The sequence below is a fragment of the Scleropages formosus genome, chromosome 21 (assembly GCF_900964775.1).
Source record: "Scleropages formosus chromosome 21, fSclFor1.1, whole genome shotgun sequence".
NCBI lineage: Eukaryota > Metazoa > Chordata > Actinopteri > Osteoglossiformes > Osteoglossidae > Scleropages > Scleropages formosus.
In genome coordinates, this window is record NC_041826.1 from 12434059 (window position 1) to 12457569 (window position 23511).

The following is a 23511-nucleotide window of genomic DNA, read 5'->3' on the forward strand; positions in this document are numbered from 1 at the left end:
ATACCTGCCACCTGATTTTCTTCTCTCTGTTGAAAGTCAGGCTTTAGACTCAGATCATTCAGCTGCTGATGTAAATATTTGTGTTTCCCAAAACTTAAGCAAGTCTTGTATTTTTCAGAGTGAGCCAGTGCAGCATGCAGGGATCCCTCCTCCAGAATTTGTGGAACAACCATCCAAGGACAACTCACAGATGACTCAAAAAGAGACCAAAGAAGACGGGGATGGTGTGGAGAACCTGATGGAGACGCAAGGAAAAAGCAGTGATTTATCAGGACTCTGTGATGTAGAACAAGGCCACTGTTCTCCAGCAGACTGCACAGGACAAACTCTGATCCCCACAGGTGCCCTCTGTGTTGCTGGAGATGGTTCTCCAACAGGCACTGAGCAGAGCAAGAACAATAATTTTGAGACACATTCTCCAGGAAGGGCTGAAAAAAACCTGTCCAACACTCCTCTCTTGTGTTGTCAGATTGGTGAACTTTCTGCTCAGTGCTCACATGTTGACCACGTTGGACATGGTCACCTTGTGGGTAGGAAGGACGCACTCTTCCCCAGTACTTCTTGCAGCTCTTGGCATGGTGGGTCACCTTCTGCAGTCTCCATGTGTACCGGAGTGATGGAAGACAGACCTCCTTTAACAGCACAAAGTGAGCAGCTGAAATTCTCAGATGAAGCCTCTCTTGTATCGTCAGGAGACGGTTCTGCTTACTCCTGCCCCCCCAGTCTTAGACGTACATCCATCTGTGTAGAGACGGAGGAGACTGTCAAGGCCATGGATCTCCAAAGATCAAAACACGAATGTGATGTCAAAGATTTAGACTGTCCTCTTGTACCTGATCTCGTTGGTCATAAGTGTGTCCATAAGAATTTGCATCACACCTCTTCCTGTCTCACAGGCACAGCTGCCCCTATAGGTGTGGAGCTGAAGGGGACGTGTAATGCATCAATAGAGCCAGGCAGCCCTTTGTTTGGGCCTGACACAGTTTCTGTAGAGTGCCTTTCCAAAGCCATCTTACCCACAGACTCAGTGCCTACATCCACAGACATCGACAAACATCTGAAGCGCTCAGATTCTCCCAGCAGCCAACCTGCACTGCATCCAACTGGCTCTCTGCCCAGCCCACTTATGGAAAACATGGAGGCGAAGCCCCACTTATCACCCTGTTCCCCTGTCCCATGCCCTCAGAGTTTCTTTGAAGAGGCCTTAGAAGGAAATGAAGACGAAATGTGTGAGAATGTCATGACTCCTCGTGTTTCTAGGACTGTTGTAGACAACATCTCCTCCACCATATATTGTTCTTTATCTGATGATGTTTCCGTGAACCTGAGCACTCCTGCAGAAATGTTGTCGTCGGAGCACCCCGACTGGTCCTCTGTTTCCCAGCTCTCGACAGCAGACCCCCCGTCTTCACCAGCACCAGTGCACAGCACACCTAGTTGCGAAAGTAGTGATAGTGAAGGGGACCTTGGGAGGAAACCTGCGGTCTCAGCTGCTAGCTTGCTTAAGCCCGTGTCAGCACAGAGCAAGGTAAGAGATGGCAACTGTTTGTTTGGGCATATATGCACTCCTTTAAAGTCATAAAGTGTGCTCTGAAATGAACTGTGTTAAAAGAGGAGCAAGGGAGTGACTGGCATTTGGCTAGGGCATACCTGTAGTCTTGAGGTTTTTGAATCCAAGTGGAGTGTTTCTTTGAAAACGCCTTCCATGAACAGACAAACTTCAGAGTTGTTAAATGTGTGCTGTGAGCATTTTCTGTGAATTACTTATCCAAATTTTCTTCGGGGGTATAGGGCCCCCTGTGTCCACTGAAGCCGCTGGTGCTGGTGGAATGTACTGCATGGAAACATGGCTGATAACATGTCTGTATGAAAATATGCCTAAAGGATTAGACTGTCAGATTTGCTGAGAATCCGATGAGTTGTTGAATGGGCTGCCGCGTGCAGAGTGGTTAAGGACAGACTCATATCATCAAGGTTCCCTGTTGAAGCCCCACTCTATTACTACTACTCTACTAAGCTGGAGTACGATAATTGCAGTGTAATTTCTTCAGTACAAATACCTGGTTGTTGACATTGCTGAAAAAATGCATTTCACTTTAGGTGGAACTGAAGACTGAGCAACAGATTAATATTATTGGTTCTAGTTCTGTTTTGGGCTGGAAGAGAATTACATGACTGGCAGTTTTTGCTTTAACTTGAAAGTGTAAAGATCACACAGAAAAATCAGGCTTGCTTTGGAGAGCTCAAAGTGGGCATTCACACATGCAGATATTTTCCCAGATATTAGCTGTTCCCTTAAATATTATTCGAATCCAGTGATCATTTTGTTGACATTTATGTGCAGGGCCGTGTAGACTCAGTGCCCTGGAAACGTGTTTGGCCTTTTCACTCCAAAAAAATCTCACTTCTTGCAGTGTTTTTTCCTCCTCCTCCTCCCCCCTTTGTGAGACATTTGTCTTTAGAGTCCGTGAAAAATTAAAATAATAGTAAACGAGAATGTAAATGTTGGTACACTAACCCTGAGCAGTGTTTTCCTAGTATTTTCCTATTCCATGGTGACACAGTGGTACTGCAAGTAACGTTGCTGTCTCACAGCGCTTGGGTGGTGCGAGAGAGGAGGGGACGTGGGTTCGATCCTCACTCAGTCTGTGTGGAGTTACATTTAACTCGGGGAGAAAATGCTAAATGTACATTCCATGGTTTGTACCACTTTTCCCACACACTCTTGAGCTGCTTGGTGTTTTGATGGCTCTCTTCCCTTCTGTGCAAATTTAAACTGGATTTTATTTACTCTTTAATCTGTAGGAGGATATCATTGTATAGAAGACTGAGCTGCATTGTCATTTTCAACTATCATTTTTGTTTACTTATCAGTTTAATTTCTGTGTTTCAGACTGGTCACACAGCTGCTGATAGGGTTTTTGCCCCCCTGAGAGGCCCCCATGGCAAATTCATCTCAGCTTCCTCTCGGAGCCCAGGAGGCTCCCATCAACTGGACACAATCCCACGTCAGCGTATGGAGCGGCACACGGACATGGCAGAGCTAGCGAAGCATGTGAGTGACTTGATGTCTTTTCTAGGGGTGTCGCTTTGTCACTGGTGCCGAGCTCCACCTGTTTTTATTGACTCCTCTGTTTGTTCCGTTTCCTTGATGCACCCACTGTTGTATGAGGCATGGAATGACCGTTAATGCCCTGAAGTTACAGCTGGTCTTGGCCTCAACAGGTTGTGGACAGTTCCTCTATTATTCAAGACATGTTTACTTGTATGAAAAAAGGTACAGGAAACAGTGTAAACATAGCAATGAGCTGTTAAGAAGTTCAAGAGGTAGTTTTGGAGAAAAGTGAAAAAATTCTGTTACTGTTGATGACATTGTCTGAATAGAAAAGTGGGACAAGCAGTGACAAAGTACAATATGACATTATTTTAAAAACACAATCTGATATACTCCATGGAAACCTGACCAGTTAGGTATGTTTTTAGATTTTAGGAGGATATATTGCATTCCCTAGGCTAACACCTGGGGGCAATTGGTAGTGTAGTGATTAGAGCTGCTGCCTTTGGACCCAAATGTTGCAAGTTCAAATCCCACCTGCAGCTGTAGTACCATTGAGCAAGGTATTTATCCTAAAATTGCTCTGGTAAATTTGTCCAGCTGTGTAAATGAATAAGTAATTGTAGGTACCATAACGTTTGTAACATTGCTTGGAGAAAAGTGTAAATTAAGTGAATATATGTAAATGTAACCTTTATTCTGCTCCCTGAAATCAGAAGAAGTGCTGAGTGAAAAAGCATGTATCATTACATGTAAAGGCCACCCCAGACCCACACTGTGCACCTGCCCAACCAGTTTAGACAACTACTGTACCACCTGAAGGGCACTTTGTAGGCATCTAAGCAATAATTATGTAATGAGTGTACCTTATTCTCAGCTGTGCCACAGAGACCACAGGGGACAAGGAAATGCAGGTTGTACACACGGCAAAACTGTACGCATGATGCATTTTACACCGCATTTTCTAAATGCATCTTTTTGCTTAAGAGGCATTGCCTAGCAAATCTTTAGCTAAAGCAGTGGATGTTTGTAGCATTGTCAGAACTCACAAATAGTGAAGTGCCTTTAACGAACACAAATAAAGACAATAGAAATGTATGAAAAAAACCTTAAATTAATTGACACTGACTAAACATACTGACATGGTGTCTCATAGCACTTGGGCAGAGTTATTGGATGTGGGTTCAATCCACACTCATTCTGTGTGGAGTTGGCATGCTTTCAAAGCATTCATGTAGGGTTCCTTCAGTTCAATGAAAGTCCAAAGCTTTTTACTTTTTAAATGATCTGTCATCTTCTGTTCTCAGAAAACTAGGACGGGAGAGATTTTAGCATACTCAGGACTGAAGTATCTACATGTTCTTACATTTTTTACTTGAAATATTCAGTACCTAATGCAATTTAAGAAACACACTTTGTGTCCTGCACTCTTATGGGATTCTTTGGAAGAAGTTGTTCAGACTTTGATCAGTTTGGGCACTTAGTGTATCGATGTATTAATGTTGTTGTCAGTGCTGTGTCTCGGCGTGTTCTTCATGTCCCAGAGATTCATAGGAATGTATACTGTGAACTTGGTCTTGTTCTGATGGTGCTGTTTTGATATCATCTTGGAAAAAGGAAGCGGAGATTGAGCACCGTACACTAGCGCTGAAGCGTGAGGGCTTCTGGTCCCTGAAGCGCATCTCCCGTGTGACCGAACCTGTCCGCCCAAAAGTGCACTGGGACTATCTGTGCGAGGAGATGCAGTGGCTCTCTGCCGATTTTGCTCAAGAACGAAGATGGAAGCGAGGAGTAGCCAGGAAGGTAAGGGTTGTGCAAACCATGTGGCAGTCCACGCTTCAATACACTAACACTGCTGAAGGAACATTTATATGGTGCTGCTTTGTACCCCAACTAGGGGCTGTATTAGTCCATAGTTTGCGTGCATGCGTGTATTTATTTAACACACACACACAGAGTCTGAAACCGCTCATCCCAAGCGGGGTCACGGTGAACCGGAGCCTAACCCGGCAACACAGGGCGTAAGGCTGGAGGGGAGGGGACACACCCAGGACGGGACACCAGTCCATCACAAGGCACCCCAAGCGGTACTCAAACCCCAGACCCAACCAGAGAGCAGGCACAGGCCAAACCCACTGCGCCCCCTACTTAAGTAAATATATTTTTGTAAATATTAATCATTGAGGTGTAAGAGTTCAAGAAATGATGCCATGCTGTTTTATATTAAATAGCTGTCAGTTTTTATCCATGAAAATACTGGAGATAATTGGTTTGATTAGACCCATTTAGTATCTAATTGATAAGTTAAACCCAATTGTCAGAGGTCACAGTACCTTTAGAAAAACTGCTGGGTGAGAAGAGACATGTCCGGAGTGGGGGGGGGGCTCTTTTGTTCTAGCCTTCAAGGAATCAAGAGCACTTAAGTTTCTGCTCAAAACAGAAACTTTAAGAAATCAACTGAAGTATTTAACATTTTATATTAAAGATACAAAGTGTCACGATAAAAATACGTTTTATTGAAATTTTATTGAAAAAGGTGAAAATGTGTGATTATTTCTAGCAAAGTAGAGGAGAAACACAGCGTGGCCTATCAGTCGCCAGGGTGTCTCCCATCCTTTACACCTTCTGAATTAACTAGGAAATTTGTGAAGTGAAATTTAATTCCCCCCCATCATAAATACAGTACATATTCATTGGAAATGAATTTTTACATTCCATTCTTAGAGGCTGTTTCCGGTGCTGTTACAACTCTAGAAAAACAAAGTAGTGTCTCATTTTATCTTTTTTATAAATGATGAATACTTCAAAGTGCCATTCCTTTTGCTTTTTGTTTGCAGCTTGTGCGCATGGTGATGCGTCATCACGAGGAGCAGAGACAAAAGGAAGAAAAAATAAAGAGGGAGGAACAGGCCAAGCTTCGCAGGGTTGCCTCTTCCATAGCCAAGGAGGTGCGGGCATTCTGGAGCAACGTGGAGAAGGTACCGTGTACTTCCAGGATAGTGGAAGTTTCAACTTTAGATAACTGGTCATTGTCCTGCTGCATGGTCCACATCCAGGAATCAGCTCTTGGACAGTTTCTGCAGGATACCCTGGTGTAGAGAGGAATTAATTGTGGGCTCTGACTTTGATGCAGCTATGGCCTTTTGCTGCAGAAGAGCCCCGATCATCACCACTCACCCAACAGGGCATATTTTGCTCATGTCATGATACGCAGTGCCCGATTTTGATGGCATAGAAGTCAGACAGCTGTGTAGAGAAGCACTGAAGAAGCATTGTGATTTGTTCAGGTGCAGTTTTGCAAATAAGTCATTCTGCAGTGTTTATCTCCATGAGTGCTGTAGCTCTTTCTTTTTTTTTAAATGATTGAGTCTTGAACTCATGGTTTTCATGCTGAACTTAGTCCACCATGTAGCTTTCTGGTTCTGTGCTGCTTCTCTGGGTGTCATGCCATCTGATCAGGCTCAAGCACTGCACTGAGTGTACTCCACTGGCAAATATGATTCTCACTGGTCAGTGGTGGACCCTGTATCGTTTTTAAATGACTTTATAACCTTTCACAGACCAAATGGGTCAGTAAAGATTGCTTTTGTGACAGCTGCATTTTTCTCTGGTGCACTGCTTGAACTCAACCCTGAATTTCCCAGAACCAGGTGTCACTCAGTGTAGGTGATGTCACCTCTTCATAACTAGTCAGGTGACACAGCGAGTAGCGCTGCTGTCTCACAGCGCCTGGGTGGTGCGAGAGGACGTGGGCTCAGTCTGTGTAGAGTTTGCATGTTCTCCCTGTGTCTGCATGGGTTTCCTCCCACAGTCCAAAGACGTGCTGTTCAGGTTCACCCTTAGTGTGTGAGTGATGGAGAGAGTGTGTTCCACTGATGTATGGATGAGTGACCGACCCATTGTAAGTAGTGTATCTAGCAGTGTAAGTCACCTTGATGAATATGGTGAGGGCTTATAACACTACATAGAATTCATTGGAAGTCACTTTGGAGAAAAGCGTCTGCTAAATAAATAAATGTAAATGTAGTCACTACTAGTCATGTGTACCTTTTTAGCACAATTGGCTCTAATGATCTTAACAGTATGGATGTGGTGGTGGTGCTGTTAGTGCATGTATTGTTAGTTTATACATGTCAATGGATCCTTTGTTTAATACATAATTGCAAAGTACAATCTATTTGTTGAATGACCTTAGATTATTTGCTGTTAGGATTTGGCATGGACTAGGTAACAGCTGCTCATGTCCATATGTAAAGCTACAGAAATAAGAAAGGTGACCAACAATAAAATTGCTAAGAGATTGCTGGTAGTGAAAGAGCATAAAAACCCTAAACTGATGTCATACCATGCAATGAAAGTATAGAAACCAAGATGTCTGTGACGGAGCTGAAGGCAGAATTTCAAAGAGCTGCCTGGTACTTCTGTCTTGCTTTAGCTTGTAATGCAGGAGCTTCCTTCAGGATAAGAGTGCATGCGTTATCAAAGGAACGGTTTCTGTTTGTCACTCATGTTTGTCACTTTCCTTGCATTCTCTCTGCAGGTGGTACAGTTCAAGCAACAGTCTCGTCTTGAGGAGAAGCGGAAGAAGGCCCTGGACCTCCATCTGGACTTCATTGTGGGCCAGACTGAGCGTTACTCAGACCTGCTAAGCCAGTCCCTAGGCGACCCAGGCGTTCCCGTCTCTGTGAGCAGCAGGGCACTGCTCCACCCTGAAACTGCAGCCACTGCACTCAAAGGACCCCAGCAGTATCTAACAGACGAGGATGGTAAGCTGCCATATACACTCCAGTGTGGTAATGTTGTTATAATTCATCATATGAGGAAAAGTTGTTCAGGATGAAGATGAATGCATAGTTATTTGACTGATTCCAGAGCCAGTTTCTCTTGACGCTAGAAGTACGTGATGGAAGTCCTCTCACATTCATGGCCAGAAGAAATGGAGCACAAAGACGCATGAATTAGTATCATCCTGTACACTAATTAACGACGGACTGGGCTTTTGTGTCCTGTTGTGAAGCAGACGGTGACTTTGAACCCCTCTATGAAGAGGACGATGACGAGGAGACTATTGAGGTGGAGGAGCAGCAGGAGGGCAACGATGCAGAAACGCACAAGAGAGAGATAGAGCTGCTCCGACAGGAGGGAAGCCTTCCCCTGGAGCAGCTGCTGCAGACACTCACTCATGCTCAGGTACTGCACGGGGCGCACAGGTGGCCTCTGACGTGCTTACTTTGCAGTATGTAGTATTCACCTCCTGCCCCCAATGACTCGTCATCTTAGGACAGTCCTTCAGAAGACGAGAGTTCTGAGGACTCCTCACCAGCTGTTGATGATGAGGATGAAGAATTTACAGCTAATGAAGAAGATGGTAAGTGGAGCTCCAGGGCCTCAGTGCTCCAATTGTTATGCCCAGAGGCAAGTGAGAAGGTGTGGTAGGTTGAGCTGGACAGCAGGTGCATAGCAGTACTCATGGTTAGTACCTAGAATCCGTATGCATGAGCTGCATCGTAACTATTAATTTAAACCTTCACACTCCTTTAGGCTGAACATTTTAACTTCTTCAGGGTTACACTTTGTAAGTCATGGTATGTTGTCATGCAGAAAACTTGAAGAGCAACAGACAGCTGCTTCAGAGTGACTTCTGGTACTTAACTACCTCACTTCCTTCCACAGCCAAGGATGAAGAAGAAACCATTGAAGCTCAGGAGATTGTGGAAGGAGACACTGACCATTCAGAAGAGCTTGGTGACTTGGCAAGAGAAGGTAGGTTGTGTGGCGTTTCTGCTGTGTTGTATCTAGTGGCCTGGTTCACACACAGAGCTTTCGCTTGTGTTTGCTTTCACTGCGCATGAGCTTGACGACACACACTTATTCCATGCTTAGCAAAATGATGTGAAATCATGACGTGAAGTGAAAAGACTACTTGTGGGGCCTAAAATGTTTACCTGTTGGCTTTAGTTTACTATATTAACCAGTGAAAACAAGGAAATGAACAAAGCTCTCAAAGGTTTGATTTGGAATGAAGAAAGTCTTCTGTGCCATTCAGCGTGACTAGTGTAGCAGTGGTGGACATGGACTTGTGAGCTGGATGTTTGGATTTACTGGTATTTATGGCGAAGTGCACCATTAAAATACCCAGCTGTGTCAGTGCTTGAACGAAACATGTTTTGGATGAAAGCATCAAACAATAGTGTTGCCTGCTGCTTTGTGCGTGTGTCTGTGACAGGTGCAATGAGCATGGAGGAGCTGTTGGAGAAGTATAGTGGAGCTTACGCAGAACACTTGGACGTGCCATCAGCGTCACCGTCATGTGACACTTCAGAGGACGAGTCAGACACGTCAGAGGAGGGCAGCGGCCCGAGTGGGGATCCCCACTGTGATGCCAGCAGTACTTGTTCCTCAGGTGGGGAAAATGCTATACCCAGCTCTGTACTATGGTATGCTTTTCATACACCCTCGACAAAAGTGCTTTCCTCCTGTGTAGATGGTGTGTATCGTGCTCCATAGTCCAGGTTATTAGTGTTTACAATTTGCAGGCTATAGCCCTACCCTGAAAACAGTTTCTCATGAATTAGTGCCGCAACTTTCATTGGCACTGGGTTGAAAATGCATTCATTCTTTACTACGGTTGTTTTCAGAACTATTGTTGTGGCATGGTTCCTCCTGCCACATTACACTGTGTCCACAGTGCGAGTGCTTGTGTGTTCCAACTTCCCGTCGTAGTTTACTTAATCACAAGTGAAGTGGACTTCCGCTTTTTTGGAAAATTTTGGTTTATTCATCGTCCTACAATATTCCATCTCTTCTCAGATTCCTCAGGAGAAGTAGATAGCGGCGAAGCAGGAGAAGGGATGGAAGTTTTGCTGAAAGGTGGAGATTACAGTCCCCCTGGGCCAACCATATCCCGCCCTAAGAAGGAAATCAGTCACATTGCTGCCACAGCCGAAAGCCTACAACCGAAGGGCTACACACTGGCCACAACGCAGGTAGCGCCCTCCTAATGACCATATGTAGTGTGGGAGGGAGCCCATTATTTCTGCCACTTTGCAGTATTACAGACAATATAACAAACTGCAAATGCAGTACAGCCTTGACCCTGTGTTCCCACACCCATGTCACTGTATTGCAGGTGAAGACACCAATTCCATTCCTTCTCCATGGAACGCTCCGCGAGTATCAGCACATTGGTTTGGACTGGCTTGTCACTATGTACGAGAAGAAGCTTAATGGCATCCTGGCTGATGAGATGGGCTTGGGCAAGACCATCCAGACCATAGCACTGCTGGCCCACCTTGCCTGTGAGAAGGGTACGACCCATGACCGCTGACCCTGTTCAGTGCAGTCATCTATGAGACTGCACATACCCCCAGAACAGTAAAGCTTTATTCCTGTCCTTTACTTACTTTTCAGGTAACTGGGGTCCGCACCTGATCATCGTACCCACAAGTGTGATGCTGAACTGGGAAATGGAGCTTAAGCGCTGGTGTCCTAGTTTTAAGATTCTCACCTATTATGGAAGCCAAAAGGAGCGTAAACTGAAGCGACAGGTATAGGACAGTGCGGGTTGGACTTTTGTTGGCTCTTTACCATAATGCAGCACCAATGATGCAAAGTGCCAGGGAAGCTCTGTTACACCACAGTCCCTTCACAGTTTGTTCGCTGTCCTTCCACAGTCCTTTCTCCACGCGCAGATGGTTTGGTCTTTACTGCACACATGCACTACTGAAACCACAGACAAAGAAAGTGGTAAAATGGCTTTACCCTGCTTTTGTTTTTTCTGTAAGAAAGAGTAAAATTCTCATGAAACTCACAATGTGATACATTCAATCGGGTCACATTAAGCCTACACACATTATACATGGTTAGGGAACTAGTTCGGTAAGGATGAAATTGTGAAATTCCTGATGGATGGTTTGCTCATTATAGAGGTGGAATATTTGAAGCTTTAGAGACGTGCTGGTGTTTGCTGGATGTAGAAAGTGAAAGGATCTGTGAGGATTGTCCCTAATGTCGCCTGTGTGTTCCCTCATGGTCAGGGCTGGACCAAACCCAATGCTTTCCATGTGTGCATCACCTCTTACAAGCTGGTGCTGCAGGACCACCAAGCATTCCGGCGCAAATCCTGGCGCTACCTTATACTGGACGAGGCCCAAAACATCAAGAACTTCAAGTCCCAGCGATGGCAAAGCCTACTCAATTTTAACAGGTATGATGGGCAGGATGGCAGTTTGTGCTTCTGAAATGCAAATCTATCCATAAGGTGATAAATCAACAATAAGATGCTACAAATTATTGTAATTTCTAGTTTGTTCATAATTTCAATGCACTTCCTGCCCCCCCCAATGCTGCAGTCAGAGACGCCTGCTGCTGACTGGTACACCCCTGCAGAACAGCCTCATGGAGCTCTGGTCCCTTATGCACTTCCTCATGCCTCACGTCTTCCAGTCACACCGGGAGTTCAAGGAATGGTTCTCAAACCCGCTCACAGGCATGATTGAGGGCAGTCAGGAATACAACGAGGGCCTGGTCAAGAGGCTCCACAAGGTGGGCTGGAATATCGGACATACACATGCTTTCTGTGTGCTCACACACACACACACAGAACATTAAGTGTAAAATCGTAGCAGTTCCACACCATTCTGAAAAATGCACCAATGTTCCACGGTATTAACTGTCCCTTCCTTAAAGGTCCTACGGCCATTTCTTCTACGAAGAATCAAAGCAGATGTGGAAAAGCAGATGCCCAAGAAGTACGAGCATGTGGTTCGATGTCGCTTGTCTAAACGGCAGCGTTTCCTGTACGATGATTTCATGGCACAAGCCTCGTAAGTGAGGGACACACAAGTGGGGTCTTTATTTACCTGTTTTTATTCACCCTAGAAACTACTTCCCATTGTTTTTCTGTAGAGACAGGCCTCACGAGACAGAAATGAGTGTCTTTAAATATGTTTTGTTATCTCCTCTTTATTACAGGACTCGAGAGACACTGGCCAGCGGTCACTTCATGTCAGTGATCAACATTTTAATGCAGTTGCGCAAAGTTTGTAATCACCCAAACTTGTTTGATCCACGGCCCATCCAGTCGCCATTCATCACTGCTCCCATTGTGTTCAGCACTGCATCACTGGTTTTGCAAGCCCTGGACACTGCGCCCTTCGAGGTGAGCAACCAGTGTGTCTGGTGCCATCGAACAGTACATTCCATCTCCACTTTACATGGGCTGTGCTGAATGGAACCTTTTTCCCCCCAGCGCTGTGACCTATCCATGTTTGACCTCGTGGGCTTGGAAGGCCGTGTTTCTAGATACCAGGCAGACATCTTTGTGCCACGAAGAAAAGTGACTGCCCAGCTGGTTCAAGAAATCATGGATTCCCCTGACCCCCTCCCACGTCCCAAACCTGTACGCATGAAGGTTAACAGGTACTGACTGGTTTGCTTCAAAAACTCACATTGCAAAATGGACATTAATTTCAGTGTGAAAGTCTACCACACATGCTACATGTTGCTTACATATATAGAAAGAACTAGAGAAAATTAGACCAAGTGATATAAATCTCCAAACTTCCCCTCTTTCTCTCTCTCTCTCACTGTCTGCCTCTCTTTCTTTTTCTCTCTCTCTCACACACACACACACACACACACACACACACACACACACACACATACACACACACACACACGCAAAGCAGCTATAAATATTTGGTATGCCAATGTAACTGATAAATTTTTCTCTCAGAAAATCTGAAATTGTTGTAACAATACAGTTGGATTTTTATCACTGTATGGATGCTAGGCAGCTATAGTCGTGTCATGAACGTGTCTGTGTGCAGGATGTTTCAGCCCTTGCCCAAGGCCGAGGGACGCACGATGGTCCTTGTTAACAGTCCCTGTCCTGCCACCACTGGTCCTGCATCGTTTCCAGGCCCCCGGCCACCAGTGGGTCCCGATGGCGCTGTCCCTTCTGCCACCCATTTGCTTGCAGCAGCGCAAGGTTGGTACTCAGTGCCCTGTGGACTGCTCTATTTACCCACTTTTAATACTGTGCACTCCCAACTATTTCAAAACCAGAATTAATCTGTATTTTAACTGCCTGCAATTTTTTTTTTTTACCATCTGTCATTTAAAAAAGTAAAAACGTTTACATTTATTCACTTAGCTGATTCATTTCTCTAAAGCAACTTACAATGTTAAGCTACTTATTGCTATTTACAGCTGGGTGATTTTACTACAGCAATTTAGGGTATCTTTCTCAAGGGTGCTACAGCTAGAGGTGAGACTCAAATCTACAACCTTTCAGTCTAAAGCCCTAACCATTACGCTACCTGCTGTCCCTGAATTTATAATAATTTGTGTATCTGAATGCTTTTCTCCAGAGCACCTTGCAGCGCTTATCTGCTTACACTCATTTATCCATTTCTACTTCTGAATAATTTTTACTGGAGTAATTTACTGTAAGTACCATGATCACTGTTACTACAGCAAGAGGTGGGATTTGAACCTGATATTTTGGTGGCTTAACATCCATAACCCTGCGCACAGCCTGCTGTCAAAATATCTTTATTTTAGCTTTGTATTTTGTATTGTGCTCGGTGTACATGAATGTTTTTTTCCCTGTCTTCTGCAGTGCCCCCCCCAACAGTGCCACCCTCCCCGCTGCACCCCAGTGGTACCACTACAGTGACCGTGTGCACTGGAGCAGGACCCACATCACGTCCAGGAGCCCCAGTGCCCCTTCTCACTGTGCGGCCCCCAGCTGTCTCCAGCGCTCCTCCCCCGACAGCAGCTTTTACACCTACTCCAAGTACTGCAGTAACACAGAGAGTCCTCCTCAGTCCTGACATGCAGGCTCGTCTCCCATGTGAGTGTCTTATTCCAACTCAGAATTGTTAACACATGGTTACACTTTAAATGTTTTTCACTAAAGACCTGCTTATGTGTTTTAAATGTTGTAATTGTTACCTAGTTTGTGTACCTGGGATAAACCTAAACATTCGTAAACTTACAAACTTATGCTTCAGAAAGATTAATCTGGGGAATCCGCTACTTTTCTGGTTTTGAACTAGAGCCATTAAAAATTAGTTTACTGTAGTTAGCATAATAAAGAGTGTCCTGAAGCCCGCTAGGTGATTTGTAAACAGCTGGTACCACTGCTTGTCATTTGCTTGTTTTTTTTGTTTGAAAGTTTTACAAGAGCTATGAACTATGAATAAGCAATTGTACATCCGAGTTCTCAGAAGCACTTTAAATACTATAATGCTGTTTATGATTTGTCATTTGATTTTGTGTTTGTGGTGTTTGGACATTTTTATACTTAAATGTAATTAAAACATGTGGCCCTCCAAATCTAATTCCCTTTTTTCCCCTCCTTAGCTGGTGAAGTTGTGAGCATTGCCCAGCTGGCCTCCCTCGCAGGCCGTCCTGTGTCCTCTCAGGGTAGTAAGCCTGTCACATTCCAGCTGCAGGGCAACAAGCTCACGCTTTCTGGAGCCCCACTGCACCAGGGTGCTGCGCCGCAACATCGACCCATCCAAGGTTTCTCATGTTTACAATGTGTTTGTGAGCCTTTTCCCTCCGACAGCGAGGGCTCTTGTTCCACCATTATGAGCTCAAATGGTATCGTTTCTTTCAAGGCAACGTCTTACACCTGGTGTCCAGTGGAGGGCAGCATCACCTGGTTGGCCAGCAAGCACAGGTAGCAATGCTGCAGTCAGTCAGCCAAAGCGGGGGTGGCACGGTTAACAGCCACCCACCTGTGGCCTCGTCTGGGCTTTCTACATTGACACTTCCCCTCAGTTCGGCACAAGGTACTGCACCGAGTCCCTTCATCAGCTTCTGAAAAAGTGCTGTCAGCAGCTGCTCTTGGATCACACAGGAATTAGTGTTATGATCAATGACACCACATACTCAGGGACCAACTGCTGTGCTCATCTCAAATAGTTGTATACATTTATATCACAGATAATTGCTGAGCCAGACATTTGCTAAGATGAATTTGTTTGCTTGTACTATTTTATAGTGTTTGTCCTCTGCTCGAACATGTTAATCTGTCCCTTCAGTGTCCTCCTCTATGGTGGCCAGCTCTGGGATTGTCAAGATAGTTGTGCGCCCAACGGCTACAAAGGAAGGAGGAGGAGTGCCCGCTATGGCGGTTCCTCCTTCTCCACGCCCCTTTCCATCTCCCAGTTCTGTTCTTCCTCCATTTTCCAACGCAAGCGCCTCCCTAAGGCCTCCTGTGCCCTCAATGGCCCCACATAAACTGTGTGCACCCCCCTCCAGCCTCACTGCGGTCAGCGGCTCTACCGCAACACTTAACACCCAGCTTTCCCAGCCGGTGCTAAAGGTCCTACAGGGATCACCTGCAGCTGCTGAACAAGGTGAGCAGGCAGCACTAGTGGCCAGGAAGCCATGAGGAGTTGGAAGCAGTAAAGTAGTAACGTGCAGTGTTTGTATGTAATGTAAACGGCTACCTACCCGCTGAAGGTCTGCAGCCTACCTTGCAAGTACAGGGTGTGAGATATGGTACATAGCGCACCAGGCAGACACATTTTCGTAATTTGGCTCACTAATGTTTGTGACATGTTGTTAAGACATTTCCTTGTATGTCTGCCTCTGTTACTGCATAGCATGTGGTGTTGCAGGAGCTATGTACCGTTGCTAACAAGTATGTGATGCTGGCCAATTTTCATTTGATGACAAGATTAAAGCTTTATTTCCACTTGTGTAAGGGCGTTCACATTGTTAAAGCTGTTTATATGACTGTGGATTGTGTGCAGCCACACATTGGCAAGAGGGAGGATGTCCTCATGACCCTTTATTTGAACCCTCCCAGGCAGTAGCTGTATTAGTACTGAATGTGTTGTACTAATTTGACCAATGGAGATTGGCTGAGATTCAATATGGCAGAATGTTGTTCTCCCATGCGTTCTTGCACTAAGCATAGTCAAGTTTTTGTACACAGCTAAATGAATTTATTTCATTGTAATTTTCTTAAATGGTCTCCATAAGTGTTTACTCTGTTTACTTTGTAGTGTTGGCTGACATGCTCTGAACCCATAACCAGGAATGAGCATTGAGTTGTAAGGTTTACTGCATACATGTGTGCTCGACTTGTTTGTTGGGCATTTGTCAGGATCGTGAGATGTATAATGAATGCATGATGGGTATACATGGTACTGTATTGACTTAGACCCCTATTTTAGGAATGAAAGTGCATGCACAATGATAAGCTGTTGTAGTGGGTTTTCATTATAGGAGACCCCATTGAGTCAGGGATGGGTGTGGTTGTTATGCAGGTATAAATTTTTGATCAAAACAGAAATGTTCCTATAATTCTACTTTATCATTAGATGTCTCTGCTACTTACCCTCTTTTTTGCAGGTCAGCAAACGGCACCATCGGGCAACGAGGACAGCAGCGACGTCATTACAGTTCGAATGCCAGCGGCTCCCAGTCCAAGTTTACTCAGTGGGGGCCCCAGCAGTCTGCGAGTTCGGCCACAGCCTCCCCCGCCTCCACGCTCCCCCTTCTACATGGTCCGTTTACTGTACCGCCACTGGTGACGTTTTTAATATGCTTTTTAATTAACATCTTAAATATGTCGAACCTGTCTGACCCCTTTTTTTGGTGCATTTACTGAGGTGTCAGTTTTTTTCCCCCCCGTGTATAAAAATGGCTCCAAAAAGAAGCTCAATTTTCATTAAATTTATTACTTAGTAATAGTCTGAAGTATTAACTTTAGAAATTACTATTTTTGAATTGATATGTTAAGTACTATATGTAATATAGCTCACAAATACCAAATATCTGTTCTAGAATTGAGTGTAACGATAAATTATGTTCTGTGAATTTTTAATGGAACTGTAACGTTAGACAAAAATGGAAAGATGTGTTCAACTTGCAGTACAATAAGGAATAAAGAGCCTGTGTGCTTTTTTGGGACAGACACATTTAATCATGAAAGCCGCCTTCAGCTTTTAAAAATAATAATAATTTGTCTTTTGCTAAGCTTTAAGTGTGCTCTCCCATCATTGCTCAGAATCCTTGAACTATAGTATAAAATAGAGATAAGCAGCAATTCCTGGGGCCATATACTACAAAGAATAAACAAATAAGAAGTTAGAGTACAGTGTAAATAGTGCTTCACTACTTATCTCTGCCTTTTAAGATTTAAATTGATTTACATTGAGACTAACCCTGTGGTTGTATTGATTGCATAAGGTTGTGTAATTTTCATATGTAGACAGACTTTCATATTGTAATCCTAATAATAATAAAGTTGTAATACAGTATAATAACTAATATTTCACATTGTTTTACAAGCTTTCTTTGGAAAACAGCTTTGCAGAAGATTCATACTGATACATTGGTTACTGGCTTCGTTGTTGGAAATTTGATCAGTTTAACAAAAATAGAACAAATTCCTTGACTAATTATGGAAATATTGTTTAATATAGCAGTTTTTTTGATACATGCAATGAATGGCCTGCCCAAGAATGTTCTGAGACAGACTTCAGCTGGCACTTTAAACAAATGAAAAGCATGGAAGTTTTTCAGTAAGAAATTTCAGTCACTAAAGTACTTAGGTAACTTTTTTGTTAAACCCTCTCAAAGGTCAAAGTGTCAATTTGACCACTCTGTAGGGTTTAGAACCCCTTTAATTTCTTTTGTGGTCAATAATTTGCCTATTTGTCAGAATGTGCAAGTAAAACTGTGAAATAAATAATACAGCATAAAGAATAAATGTTGTGATATAGTAGTAATTGGTATTTGAGTTAGAATGTTTATGTTATTGCAAATCCTAAAGAATGGCTTAGCTGCATTAATGAGAAATATGTAGTCGAATGTAGTTAGTGTAAGGTTCACTCTCTTGCTTATATGGCTTTGAACATATGTAAAGGTTTTATCTTTAAAATGTCCTTTGTAAGGAATCATGTATGTTATGGAGCTTTAATTTAAAGAAAATGGCTAAAAACGTGGATCAGTTTTCCAGCAATTTCTGTTGTTCAGGAGAAATTTAGAGGTGGTGTCCGTCAGTAATGATATAGGAATTACATAATTTAGAATAATATTTGTCTGAAATTAAGACATTTTACATCTGAGATTCTGAAACTAGTTTGTTTTACTAACCAATATAATCCTTATGTTCTTGTCACATTTCAGTCATGGCTGGAAAATAAGCGCAAGTGTCAGCGCGAAGAGCGTCTATCTCGAATCCTGCAAGTTAATGAGCGTCACTGCAGTGCCAAACCTGTGTATGGCTGCGAGGTGCTTGACTTCCTCACCTTCCTCCCAAAACCCATCCTATCCCCAGTGCAAACTTTTCCTGGTGACTGGGCACGTGCAGGACACACCAACTGCATTTCTGCACAGCTCAGCCACCCAGAGGCTTATTGGGTTCAAAGTAAAACTCTGCGTGAGGCCATTCACACCACAGAGGAGAGGTTACAGCTGCTCAGGGATGTCATAGAGAGGTACTGAATTATTTCATGTGCGACTTGTATTTAATCAAACAAATCTTATTTAGAAACAAGTGCATTGCTATTACATGGGATTTACAGTTTTCTTTTTAGCCTTTATGGAAGTACCAAGCTGAAATTGTTTTATCTTGTCAGGTTCATTTTTGTTATCCCCCCTGTCGAGGCGCCACCCATCAGCATGCACACCTGTCACCCACCTCCTTCGATGGCTCACCAGCAGGCGATGCTCTCGTCCACTATGAGTTCCAAGTTTGCACCTTTCTTCCGTTGCCTGCACCGCATACAGTGCAACATGAGGACCCACTTTCCAGACCTGAGACTAATTCAGTATGACTGTGGTGAGTGTTTTTCCACATCTTTTTATTGTTCACTTCAAAATTAATGTTTTGTCATCTTGATAATGACAAAATTATTTTTGTAGAATAAGTGACATATTAGAGAAGAGGTTAAATCCATACACCCTTAATTGCTTGAGTAAGAATACTCTGACCCAGTAAATAACACTTTAAGTTGCTTTGGACAGAGGTTTTGTATAAGTTCGTTAGTATTAATGCTTTTAATATTTACTAATTGTTCACAATGGTATTTTTTACTGGAGAAGTAATTACCTTACTTAAGGACGCTGCAGCATGAGTAGGATCTGGGGACCTTCAGGTTGCAAGGCAGTGACCTTAACTGCTGTGTTAATTGCTGCTTTTACCTAGTTTGCATATGATGTATGGTTAGATTTTGTTTTATGTGTTAGTTTACAGTATATTTACTAAACAGAATTTTTTTCTCTTGATGTGTGTTTGCTTTTGAATAAAATTTATTTGTAATTAATTTACTTAATGTTTTCCCCACTTATTCATAAGTTTTGCTGCTGTGGTGAAATAGTAACAAATTTTTCCCTCATAATTGATTATTCATGTTCATTTGTACTTCCTCTGAATAATGCTTTATCTGAAATCCTTTTGTAGGTAAACTGCAGACCCTTCACTCCTTGTTACGGAGGCTTAAAACAGGGGGCCATCGTGTGCTGATCTTCACTCAAATGACACGGATGTTGGATGTCTTGGAGCAGTTTCTGAACTACCATGGGCACATCTACCTGAGGCTGGATGGAAGCACACGTGTTGAGCAAAGACAGGTAAAGGAATGACAGTGAATACTGCAGTCTCAGTTTCAGTTTCACCTAATAGTTGCGTAGTTACAACTGCCAGTGGTATGTGCCACATGTGAAAAGCAACAGATCTGCTTTCACTAAGGAATTTTGAAAGAAGAAAAAATCCTTGATTGACTTTGTTCCAGTTATTCTTTTCTCAGTGTAGTCCTGGTGGTTTGCACACCAAGGGAAGGGATTTTTTTTTTTTTGAAAATTGAATTCATTAAAGAACATCAGTTAAAACACTTAAACTTGAAAAGTTTCTGCAGCTTGTTCAGCAACAATATTCCACAGTTGCATATGACACTCAAATACATATACATTATACTGTATATACTACATATTCACATGTACATTTTGAAATAACTTACTGTGCAATTGCTCGCACCCACTGTAATTCTTTACATTGTACAATTATGAGAAAATTTGTAAATTATCTGCATTTCTGTATGAATAGTTTCTATGTTATGTGATCTCCATCTAAGTCGTAACAGTAAGTGGCACACACAACATTGTAAAAAGTTTGCCAAAGACCACCTGGATACTCAGTAATACTACTGGAATTATCTGCTGTGGGCAGATGGACAAGATTTAACTTCTGGATAAAAATTCACACCTTTAACAAAACACTGCATCGCAGTACCAAAGCTCATGTCTGCTGTGAGGTACATTGGAAAGACTATCATTGTGTGGGGCTACTTTGCTGGCTCGGGGCATGAACAGCTTACAATTTTTGAGGGAATGTTGAATTCTAAGCTGCATTAGGAAGTTCTACAGGCAAATATCAGGCCATGTGTCTGATATACAGCTCAAGAAAAGTTTGGTCATGAGCGTGACTGTAACCCCAACACAAGAGTAAATCACAGTAAAGTTGTGTGAACGAAACAATTTCTGTATTTAAAAAGGAGCAAAAATTTTGTAACACTTGTTTCCTTCTTACAGGCTCTGATGGAACGATTCAATGCAGATCAGCGGATATTCTGTTTCATCCTCTCAACTCGCAGCGGTGGTGTTGGTGTCAACCTCACCGGGGCTGATACAGTAGTCTTTTATGACAGCGACTGGAATCCCACCATGGATGCCCAAGCTCAAGACCGTTGCCACCGCATTGGGCAAACGAGGGATGTCCATATTTACAGGTAACACTTAGTCATCTCTTTTCATCTCCAGTCTCACAGTCTTCGTCAGTATGAATACATTCCTAATTTTGGTGTTAGTGGCAATATCATTAATGGTTCCTTACTTATCCTAAGGCTTATCAGTGAGCGTACAGTGGAGGAAAATATCCTCAAAAAAGCAAACCAGAAGAGGATGCTGGGAGATATGGCCATTGAGGGTGGCAACTTTACCACAGCATTTTTTAAACAGGTTTGTACTATTTTATGTGTCTTGAAGTACACACTTAAGTGCAGTGTTTTTGTCATTGTACGCAATTAGTGGGTAAGTTTTTGTGTCTGTCTTCTCTCTTGTTATTTCTAGCAAACTATCAGAGAGTTGTTTGACGTATCAGAAGGAGATAAAAAAGAGGAGCCAAACCTTCCCATTCAAGTTGAGGAAGATGATCCTTTCAACAAGCAGCAAACCACCATTCTAGAGCAGGTAAAGTTTGTTGTTAAGGTGCAGTGTCTAACAGTGATCCAGCTATGATTATAAGAAAAATTAAAATTTTAAATAACCTTTATCACTTTTGACATTCATCACTTAGCTTAGCATTTTTGATACATATAGAGGTAACATTGTCAGCATGTAGAAATTTTTTTACAGACTGTTAAACAATTCCGATTGACTCTACGATTGATCTTGACCCTTGAGTGCTGACCATGTTGGAATTCTGGTTGTGTTGAACTCAACAGGCTTGGTTGTGGCTCTCTGACCCTTCAGCTAAATGTCAGCTAAGCCAAGCAATTTATAACAGGTGTTATAGTTTTGCTACTGTACTTCAAGTAGTTCTTGAAACCACTTTAGTTTCAGATCAGGCATAGATGAACGCTCAGGAAAGGAGCCTGGATTGTAATATTACTGGTGTGTGAATAAACATATATATAAAATGTGTACGGTCTGGTAGTATTTAAAACTTGATGCATGACTTGAGATGTCAGTTGTTGCAGTTCTGCTGTAAATGCAGTTTAGATTACGGTTTGCAATTTAAATGCAAAGTGTAGCAGTGCTTCGAGCTGTATATATTCAGAGTGCAGTGAGAAAAATGGACAGTTGCGTGTGTTGGGTTATGTCATGTATGTTGTCCTTTTTACACAGGCCCTTTGTCGTGCTGAGGATGAGGAGGACATTGTTGCTGCATCACAGGCCAAAGCAGAACAAGTGGCTGAACTGGCAGAGTTCAACGAGAGCATCCCTTTGGAGGAGGGCAGTGAGGGAATGGGCCGAGAGCAAGAGGAGGAGGAGCTCTCCAAGGCAGAGCAGGAAATTGCTGCCTTAGTTGAACAGGTTATGTTGACAGAAAAAATGTTAAATATACAGAATTTTCCATGTTCACCTTCATCTTTCTCTAACCTCCATTTATTGTCCTTTAATCTATTTACCGTTAGAAATACCCTAGATACCATTACAAGTACCATTTGTGCAGATAGATTTATTTTAGTCAAACCAGTATTATTGCTGTTGGCTTTGTATCTGAAACAATCTTTCCAATGTGATTTCAGCTTACTCCAATAGAGCGGTATGCAATGAATTTCTTGGAAGCATCTTTGGAAGATGTTTGCAAGGAGGAGCTGAAACAAGCAGAGGTAAAACTGCTATGTCACTCAGTAGAAATATGCAGTGTCTGCTTTTGTTTGTTTACATGATTTCAAACTTGCTGTGTGTCATGGCAATAATTGTGGTTTCAGATGGAGCTTATTTCACAGTTGTCCTTGACCTTGAGTGCAGTTTCCTCCATATATGTAGTAATTAATTAATTGATTCATTCATTCATTCATTTTAGTTTATCCTTGGTGGAAATCTGTAGCCTCCAGATATCGTCATGTTCATAATATACACAGTTGTTGTTATATCAGTACAAAAACTGTTTGGTTACCTGACATTTTTATTCAAAGTGACTGAAAATATTCCACCATTTGATTATTTGACTGGATTTTTTTTTTTTAAATGCATTTTAATGATACCCTGTAATTAATCTGTCATTCAGTTTGGTGAACAGAAGGATGTTCAGGTGAAAATTTTTGGACAAATTCACATCTGAAATATTCTGTTTTGCAAGACACAGATAGGCACATCTTTAACATTTCACTGAAGTGGCAGTGATTCTGATAAAGGGAAAGTAAGGACTACCCCAGAAGCCAAACATGAAAGTGAGATGAGGAATTGAGGTATAATAACAAATAAGATGGTAGTAAATAAATTTCTGAATTGAAATACAAAGCGCTTTGTCCTTTTTAATATAGTTTTAAAACATTCTTTCTCTATACTGCTGCCATTATTTCATAAATGGTATTTTAGAGTTAATTTGAGCATGCCTAATGCAACGTCAAGATCAGTGTAAACTATTGCAGCACCTATTGAAATATGTCTGAATTAAAATATAAATAAATGCATAATACATCCATACCCTGACACTTGGTATAGAGAGGGTTATAAGCAAGAGTTTGCAACAGTCATCTCAGTATATGGACACAGTCCAAATATTTACAAATTATTGACATTGATTGTAACAGAAATAGCAAGTCAGGAAATAAATGGTCATCATTTAAGTGTAAAATTGCAAGTGTTGAAGTCTGCTGAGTGTTGTGAGGACGAGCTGCCTTGCAAAGTGCTGTAAAAGCTGATTTTTCTACTTATTTTTGAACAAGTTAAAATTCTACAGAGTTCCCAATCCTGCA

At 42.6% G+C, this 23511-nt stretch overlaps 1 protein-coding gene across 1 annotated transcript in view; it reads left to right on the forward strand.

Annotated features, from left to right (window-relative positions):
- Window positions 1–23511, forward strand: part of srcap (Snf2-related CREBBP activator protein) — a 43366-nt gene that overhangs the window by 12260 nt on the left and 7595 nt on the right. Inside the window, exons 4-34 of the mRNA XM_029247127.1 lie at window positions 119–1528; window positions 2894–3055; window positions 4673–4858; window positions 5893–6033; window positions 7596–7821; window positions 8073–8245; window positions 8336–8423; window positions 8729–8818; window positions 9282–9458; window positions 9866–10041; window positions 10185–10362; window positions 10466–10602; window positions 11092–11261; window positions 11407–11599; window positions 11744–11880; window positions 12029–12215; window positions 12306–12475; window positions 12886–13046; window positions 13680–13913; window positions 14426–14587; window positions 14686–14859; window positions 15112–15429; window positions 16433–16587; window positions 18215–18525; window positions 18667–18869; window positions 19491–19660; window positions 20618–20814; window positions 20929–21043; window positions 21155–21274; window positions 21932–22120; window positions 22336–22419. Of these exons, the coding sequence (XP_029102960.1) occupies window positions 119–1528; window positions 2894–3055; window positions 4673–4858; window positions 5893–6033; window positions 7596–7821; window positions 8073–8245; window positions 8336–8423; window positions 8729–8818; window positions 9282–9458; window positions 9866–10041; window positions 10185–10362; window positions 10466–10602; window positions 11092–11261; window positions 11407–11599; window positions 11744–11880; window positions 12029–12215; window positions 12306–12475; window positions 12886–13046; window positions 13680–13913; window positions 14426–14587; window positions 14686–14859; window positions 15112–15429; window positions 16433–16587; window positions 18215–18525; window positions 18667–18869; window positions 19491–19660; window positions 20618–20814; window positions 20929–21043; window positions 21155–21274; window positions 21932–22120; window positions 22336–22419 (6594 nt within the window). The remainder of the gene's footprint in view (window positions 1–118; window positions 1529–2893; window positions 3056–4672; window positions 4859–5892; window positions 6034–7595; window positions 7822–8072; window positions 8246–8335; window positions 8424–8728; window positions 8819–9281; window positions 9459–9865; window positions 10042–10184; window positions 10363–10465; window positions 10603–11091; window positions 11262–11406; window positions 11600–11743; window positions 11881–12028; window positions 12216–12305; window positions 12476–12885; window positions 13047–13679; window positions 13914–14425; window positions 14588–14685; window positions 14860–15111; window positions 15430–16432; window positions 16588–18214; window positions 18526–18666; window positions 18870–19490; window positions 19661–20617; window positions 20815–20928; window positions 21044–21154; window positions 21275–21931; window positions 22121–22335; window positions 22420–23511) is intronic.